We start from the raw sequence: 8,582 nt of genomic DNA, 5'->3' as shown, positions 1-8,582 counted from the left end.
CAATATAGATCTGAAATCGATTTCTAGGGTTTAGAACTGATTAAATCGTTTTATTTTTTCTTTATTAGTTGGAGAGCTTGCTGTCTATAGTTGGTGGAGTATGGTCAGTGAATAGAAAATCTTGAAGCTTGAGACAAAGGTGCGCGGAGAGGATAGATAAGCCGGAGACGAACTTGACGGTGGTGTATGGGATGAGCTTGGCAGTGGTGAGCCGAAGACGAGCTCGACGACAGTGAGTGGGAAGAGCCATGGTGATTCCGTCGTCATCTCCAACGTCGAAGGAAAGAAGAGAGAGACGCGAGGGCTTGGTTGTCACAGCAAATGGTGGTTGACGACGGCGGAGCTAAGAAGCTTGAAAGCGGCGTGGTTTTGTTATTAGGCTTAGTTAGCAAATATGTTTAGGTCTAAGCTTGGTTTAGGTCTAAGCTTGGTTTAGTTTTGGTTTATTTTTTTATATGTAAACCGTTTTTAGTTTATGAATAATTCAATTTAAAATATTTAAAATATTTTTTTCTATTTTTTTTTTAATTTTTCAATAATGTAATAATAACAATAAAAACACGCTATTAAAGAATATTTAATTGCATACAAAAAAACGCTATCGTATCGGAAGAAAAGATAGCAGAGCATAAAACCGCTATGTAATGTCCCTTACCTATTATGACGGGCGATGATACAACGCTTCAAAAACCGCTATAGTATCGTTATATAGCGTTATTCGTCCGCTATTAAAACTCATTTTTCTTGTAGTGTACCAAAAGGATGTATCTGTTCCAGTTCATATTGAAGAACTGCTTTGCTAGGTCTCTCAACTTTAGTAATTTTCTCCAGATCCAAGACCCAACGTTTGTAGTACCCTTAACTGACCAAAAGGACCCCTTTCTGATCAGGTAACATTTGATCCATTTAACCCAAATAGATTCCTTTGCTGATGTGATCCTCCATATCAATTTCAAGCTCAAGACTGTGTTGGTTTCTTTCAGTGGTTGAACTCCTAAACCTCCCTCTTCCTTTGGCAAACACACATCTTTCCAGCTTACTTTTGCTTTGCTAGTCTTCAGGTCAGGGCCAGACCCGAGAAAAGCAGAGCACAGCCTTTCGATTTCCTTGAGACAGCTTCCTGGTAACTTAAAAGCTTGGAACCAGAAATTTGCAAGGCTGGTAATAACTGAGTTGATGAGTTGCAACCGGCCTGCGTGTGACAGAAATCTTCCTGTCCAAGAGCTCATGCGCTTTCTGATTTTCTCCACTAAAGGAAGATAGTCATCGACCGTCATACGCTTTGTAAGCAGGGGGAGTCCCAAGTAACGGATAGGCAGTTGACCCGAAGCAAAGGGAAAACTGAGGAACAATCATTTTCACTCATTCCTTTAATTTTATTCCTCTTCATTCCCTTTTTATTTGTTCCTAATGTTTCTCACATGTTCACCAGTCACACCAGTGCATCTCCAAATGGGTAATTCCATGTTTCCCACTTTCATGATACCATTTTTCATTTTTATCACTATTAAAAGGACTTTCAAAAATATATTCTTCATTAAGTGACAAAAGACTCTTATACTATTGTTTTCTATATATATAATAAATTATTATTTAAATAAATAAAAAACTAAAATAAAATTTATGTTTTCGAATTATACTTTTTCAAATTTGAACTTTTTTGTAATTTTTTTTTTGAATTTTTTTTTCTTTTTATTTTCAAAATTTCTTTTTGAAAATCGAAAATTATGTTTGAAACTATTTTTTTAAAAAAATTATATATTTTTTTAAGTATTTATATATTTATTAGAATCCTAAATTTCACATTCCAAAAACACTACCCCACCCCTCAACTCTAAACCATAAGTCCTGATTAGTTAACCCTAGGGATGTAAGTGTCTTTTACCCTTCATTAAAAATAAAGGTAAAAGTGGTTAGAGTAAACATGAAAAGTGGTACTATGAATGTGGTATTTGTGGCAATTTCTCATCTCCAAAAGACTCTATATTTTAAATTTGCAAAACTCTATATTTGAAATTTCAAGGTGTTATTCTCCAAAATCAAAATTTAAAATTTAACTTCAAAATTATTTTTAATTTACACTATGATCTTTATATCTTTATATTTGTCCGAATTAATATAAATCTATTAAACTTTTATGAATAACTAGCACATATATAAAAATATTACAGTAATATTAATTAATAAAATTTAACAATAAAATATAAAATTATAAATAGAATACATAATTAAATATCAAACGACAAGCAAAATACCGCATTATTCCATAAATATTTCCATAATGCTCCATCCTCGGTTACACAAAATTTGTTTGGACAATATTTTAGAGGTTCCGGAGCAAATTACTAGTCTATTAGTGTTGTTGTAATATTTAAATTTGTATAATAATTATGTTTTCATATATCTTTTTAAAAAGTTTTTTTATTAAATTTCTTTTGTAATATTCTTGTTGTCTAATTCTAGTTTTAAAATATTATAAATCTTATTTTATTTTTTGATTTAATTTTATGTGTAAAATTTGAATTTATAAAAATAAATTTGAATTATTTATGATATACAAAAGTCTTAAAGATTAAAACGATAAATAAAAAAATACTTAAGAATCATAAATGTGATGTGTAATTAATTATAAAGACCAAAATGCAAATAAAAGTGAAACTTCAAATTTGGAGTTTTGAGTAGTGGAACTTCAAATATGAAGTATTACTTCTTAAAACCTTAAATTTTAAATTTTAAAATTCGTTTTTGGAGATCAAAAAAACTATATATTTGAAGTTATAAAGTTTCTTTTTCGAAGATGCTTTAACTTACCATTAAATTAGCTAACAAATTGTTTGCAAATCTGCCTTAAATGAAGAGTTTATGCACTGTGCATCTCCTCGGCAAGCAAATGGTGAAGTCCTTTGAGAATGTAAGAAAAGAAGAGATAAACGCAGTGATGCAGAAGCTTGAGAAAGCTAGTTCTTCTTCTTTATCGGTAAATCTAAGCGATTTACTACTTAACTTGTCAAACAATGTCATATGTAAAATTGCAATGGGAAGAAAATATAGCCGTGAAGAAAACACTAGCGATTTTGAAAATCAACTGAGAAAAATCTGTGACAACCCGTCCTGCAGACCCCCAGAAATAAGTTTCCTAAAATGGAAACTTTTCTAAAATGAAACCTCTCCTAAAATAGAAACTTTTCTAAAATAGTAACTTTCCTAAAATAGATTCCTATAACTAGAAATTTGGAGGCGACAAACTTACTAGAAAACCCGCTGGAAGTTTCCCCAGAAATCCCACCGGAAACTCGCCAAGAAATCCCGCCGAATGCTCACACAGAAAGCCTACCGGAAAAATTCACTAGTGACTGGTTGTTGGATAATTCAACAACTCGTCACGCGCAAAGAAATACTTTGACTTGATGAATAAAAAGAAGAGAGTGGAGTTTCTTATATAGAGGAAAGAAATAGAGGAAGGTTTTCTAAACTTCCAATGTGGGATAATAAAAGAGTATTAGGCTTTAATTTTTTAATAATAGCCAAAAAGGCCTCACCAAAAATCAGATAAACAGTCAAAGCTTAAGCTGATTTTCATCATATTACTGATTTTGTTCCTTATTATGGTCTTCACTGATGCAAGTAACCACCTTCCAAATACCTTGATAATATTAGTATAACTAGGTAGTTCGTGCAAGCAGATCTATCTTTTTGATCTTGTCATCATCGTGGGAATGGTCTCATGTCAACGACAATTATTTTACAATTTTATAGAAGATGAAGTCAACAACACTTTGTGTAGTATCATATTATACGTGCGAGTCATGACTAAACTAATTACCAACCGACGTGCAGCCCATCCTGCTCCGTATTTAAAACCAATCTGTTTTAGCCTTTTGCCACTATTGCCTTTGCCAAATTAATCATCATTAACAAAAATGGCGACGCAAGTTCTCAGCTTCAGGGACGATAGTAGCTTCAGGGACGATAGTAGTCAAGAGGATTGGCATGACTTTGAGGTTCTTGGTCGTGGAGACGAGCCCAAGATTCTGATCAAGAAGTCAAGTATGCTGTCCGATTCAGAGAGGCGAATCTCCGTTGACCCGAAATCGCTTTTATCGAGGAACGAGAGCTTCGACATGATAACCTCACGGCCGAGAGATAATCAAACGAAGACGAAGTTTATAAGCTGCAGCCTCCCGAACTCAGCATCCACGTCACCTAGACACAACTCGAGTTGGAAGAACAGAACCACGGAGCAAGTTCTTGACCTAATGCTCGTTCAAAACGCTGCCGTTTCGTTCGGAAGAAGCAAATCTTGCGGGGAAGGACGTGCATGCACGCCATCCCTAGATTTCGACATGTTACTACGCAAATCAAGAACTGGACATCATCATTATAATCATAACCATCAGCAACACCATGATGATGATAATGGCTTCTCTTCCTCTAACACCAAGAGTAGCGGAAACAACTCTTTCTTCTCGAAGACAGAGTCTAACAAAAGCAATACCAACACGGCGAACTCGAAAAGCATCAATACGTTCGAAGACGGATTCAAATGCAGCGCGTTGTGTCTATACCTACCCGGTTTTGGTAAAGGTAAACCGGTTAGGTCATCATCCCGAAAAGGTGATTCCTCAATCACTAGAACCACGACAATGACTTCAACTCATTCCATGGCAAGAACTGCTTCTATGAGAGACACTACGGTGCTCTCAGCTCGAGCCTCGCTAGAGAAGTTTGACTGCGGTTCGTGGACTTCTTCGGCTATGATTCACGATGACAATGTCGATCTCGGTGGTCATTTCTTCGACTTGCCTTCTGAACTGATCAAAGGCGGTCCAGGTGGAAACGATCAAGACGATCCTGTTTCGGCGGCTTTCGTGTTCCACAAGGAACCTAGTTTGGAGAAAGAGATCAAAGGGGTTTTGAAGACTTCTGGCTCGAAATCGAGAAGATCTATGGAGTCGCCACTTCATGTTCGGTTCTCAACTTCGTCTCCGGTATCTTATCCGACGTCTCCGAATCATTCAATCACGCCACGGTTGTTACAAGCCACCGAGGATTTTACTAGTTTCTTGGAAGCCCAAACCGTGTGAATAATAAATGTGACGGATTAACTTTTCTTCTTTTTTCTTTTAATTTTATTTTTTATTGATTAATCGAATGAAGTTAACCACATTTTTAACCTTCTTTTGCTGAAATTATTTTTGGTAGCATTGCCATTCGAGAGGACTAAAATTTTACATTGTAAAAGACTCAAGAAACAAATACACGAGAGGAAAAAAAAAGAGTAAACTATTATATACTAATTTCTATACGATACCTGCAATTAAATCATTTCTAATATTATCTTCTTGAATCCATTAATGGCACATGAGAAGCAAGTTGTTATGTCATTCTGCTGGATTTTCAGGAAATATAATATAGATCATAAGTCTTTCTTGTAATTATATAATTTTGACATTTTAAAATTTGTACTCAAGCCACACTAAATCAAGGATAATGCAAATTTTTTTAGCTGTTTAAAACAATATACGTTTTGTTTATATTCCCTAATATATTACGTTTTATTTACAATTTTGAACTAGAAAAAAAAACTGCAACATTTGGATCGCATCACTTTAACCGTATCGACCAGATCAATCACATTTAATTTGCAGTGACTGCAATACTCATAAATCGACAGCATATCTTCAACAACCGTCCGTAACCATTCCAAACCTTATAGTATATATTTAAACCGACAACAAAGTTGCTGTTTTAGATTTACTGATTACTTTATATGTAGACGTTGAATGTTAGAGGAACAAATTTTATAGGAGTAAATAGACTCCGTGTTTTCAGAGAATAATGCAGCTTGCAGAGATCATGCAGCCTCGGCCACTTTCTATGAATGATCTCCGTAACATCACGGTATTAAATTTACAACCAAAAAATACCATCAAACATTAAATCTGACCAATGGTTTGACATGATACATGACACAACATATAAACACACGTGTACTGTTCGTATACATTTATTGACAACCCGTTAGCCTTTAACATCAACAATTATTACATTTTCTTTAAGAAAAACAAAACAAAAAAAAAGTTTCGAAAATATTTATGGTAGAAATCAGCATTGGTAGGGTTCTTGTATGTGATGCAACTAACTTACACAATGATTTTGTGCCGTACCGTCGGTGAGCATCCTAAACCCATCAAACCTAAAACCTTGTATCTGTTTAATTCTTTTTTTTAAAAATTTTAGGAGTATCCGAAGCTCATGGAAAAACACAGACTTACCTCCAAAGCGGTATTGTGGCCTACAGGTCGACTCACACTCTAGAGTATCCAAATAAGACATAAAACATGGTCTTATATCCGCGTGGCTACAAGGTGAAACATAGTGGGTGCCATTAAACCCGGATCGTTTATCTCTATGCAACCAGCATGGTTCTGTTTTTAATTATTTGCTGTTAAGAAAACTTTTTGAGTGTGTTGAGGATGGTGTTGAAGGATATTAGTTAGTACATTACTTTGGTTTTAGTCTATAAATATTGAATTGTATAAATTTTTGTTTTTAAAGTAATCAATTTCAACATTTGTCATGTCATTATGGTCAACATACATAATATCCAAGAGCACCATTATCGGTTAGGTCGTTAAAAGGATGTTCTTGTAAGAAAAATATTAATATTATAATATAATTTCTGTTTTAACTAAAATTTATTTTTTTATAAATATTTAGACAAACAAAAAAATGACACATGTCCTTTACAGTGTTGTAACTGGTTCTTAATGCAGTACTTTAAGAATTTTTTTCTCTTCGCCTCTCTCCAATTTTCTATTTTTTTTCTTTTTTCTAAATTAGTTAGAACTCCACTAAAACATACTGATGGACGTGCTCTAAGTACCTAACAAAAGGATGTTCTTATCATAAAAATATTAATATTATAATATAATTTTTGTTTTTAACTAAAATTTATTTTCTTATAAATATTTAGATAAACAAGGAAATGACACATGTCTTTTACAGTGTTACAACCGATTCTTAATGCAGTATTTTAAGAACTTTTTCTCTTTGCCTCGTTCCAATTTTCTATTTTTTTTCTTTTTCTAAATTAGTTAGAACTCCACTAAAACATACCGATGGATATACGTGCTCTAAGTACCTAATAAAAGTCAAGACAACAAACCTAAGAAAAATGATTACGATGTTTATTGTCTAAAATCAAGTCGTTAATGAAAATAATTTTGTAGGTTCACACGTAAAATCTCGTAATTTAACACTTTCTATCAGCAAAAAACCTAAGAAAATTATCAGGAAAATAGTCATATGATTATTGAACACTTGTATTCTAGTGCAGCTAAGCTACGACCGCTTTCTAGCGCATCTGCCACTTGAGAGATTTTAACCACCACAAAATGTGGGTCCCAGATGTTCCTTCTACGTTGGGATCCACGTATAGGCCCATTCGGTGGCCGTCAAGAAAAGCTTAAAGGCACGTTTCTGACCTCCCAAAGCACAAAGCTATCTTCTTTTGTCGATAATTAATAATACAATAAACTAAATTTAAAAAAAAAAAAAAAAACTCCGTCCAGACAGAAACTTATTAAGAAAAGTTCCAGTTATAAAAGGAACTGAAATTTTATTGTATCGCAGAAATTTAAATATACAATAAAATTTAAATAAAGGCAAAATTTTATATCCGTACGAAGAAGATAACACTGATAAGAAGAGATGATTTGTTATTAGAAGAAGAAGGATGGTGTGTTTTACAAACGATCGAAACGATCGTTTATATAGAAATGAAAAAGTAAAGTTACTGTGCATGCATAGTGACAGCGGGATCCATAATGATATTAAAGTCAACAAATTCTGCGCCTCCCCCGTTTGCAATACGACGCTTCCATAACACTCCCCCTTGGGGACCGGTGTCACTATCCACTCTCGCTTAACGTCTTTGTTGCCTCGTTAAAAATCTTTCTAGGAAAACCCAATGGGAAAAACTATAGTAAGGTAAAAAGAGTACAACTACGTAAGCTCCCCCTCGAATAAGCAGTCATAGATCCTTCTGATGACGCATTCCAATGTTATGGATGTGTTTTCTGAATACCGAGGTAGGGAGTGATTTTGTGAAGAGGTCGGCTGCATTGTCGCATGATCGAACATATCTTACTTCAATCTCTTTATTCTTCTCGAGCTCTTGAGTATATGAGAAGAACTTCGGAGGTATATGTTTGGTTCTATCACTTTTGATATATTCTTCCTTCGTTTGAGCAACACATGCAGCGTTATCTTCATATAGAATAGTTGGCTCCGTATTTTCGCCAATCCCGCTGCTTGAACAGATGTGTCGGCTCATTGATCTCAGCCATACACATTCTCTACTTGCTTCATGGAGTGCAATGATCTCAGCGTGATTTGAAGAAGTAGCAACAAGTGTCTGCTTCTGAGAACGCCAAGATATGGCGGTGCCTCCAATTGTAAAAACATATCCTGTCTGGGATCGAGCTTTGTGTGGATCTGACAAATAACCTGCATCTGCAAAACCAATCATTTGACCTTTTGAACTTTTAGGATAAAACAAGCCTAAATCAGTTGTTCCT

General features: G+C 34.5%; 2 protein-coding genes across 2 annotated transcripts in view; both read left to right on the top strand.

Annotated features, from left to right (window-relative positions):
* The window catches only part of LOC106300415 (cytochrome P450 71A18), a 6,465-nt gene extending 3,415 nt beyond the window's left edge, over positions 1 to 3,050 (top strand). The window contains 2 exon segments of the mRNA XM_013736551.1: positions 2,858 to 2,940; positions 2,942 to 3,050. Coding sequence (XP_013592005.1) covers positions 2,858 to 2,940; positions 2,942 to 2,981 — 123 coding nt within the window. The 3' untranslated portion in view covers positions 2,982 to 3,050.
* Positions 3,051 to 3,621: 571 nt separating this feature from the next.
* On the top strand, positions 3,622 to 5,087 carry LOC106299991. The gene has a single exon (XM_013736026.1). It carries the CDS (start codon positions 3,921 to 3,923, stop codon positions 5,082 to 5,084), a length of 1,164 nt encoding a protein of 387 aa, XP_013591480.1. The 5' UTR covers positions 3,622 to 3,920; the 3' UTR covers positions 5,085 to 5,087.
* The last annotated feature ends 3,495 nt before the right edge of the window (positions 5,088 to 8,582 follow it).

The sequence above is a fragment of the Brassica oleracea genome, chromosome C1, assembly GCF_000695525.1.
Source record: "Brassica oleracea var. oleracea cultivar TO1000 chromosome C1, BOL, whole genome shotgun sequence".
Lineage (NCBI taxonomy): Eukaryota > Viridiplantae > Streptophyta > Magnoliopsida > Brassicales > Brassicaceae > Brassica > Brassica oleracea.
Note: the sequence above shows the minus strand (reverse complement) of the source record. Positions and strands in the feature narration are given on the sequence as shown.

Excerpts from the sequence above, each read along its gene's own strand:
- LOC106299991 (XM_013736026.1), top strand. The coding sequence starts at position 3,921 with ATGGCGACGCAAGTTCTCAGCTTCAGGGACGATAGTAGCTTCAGGGAC.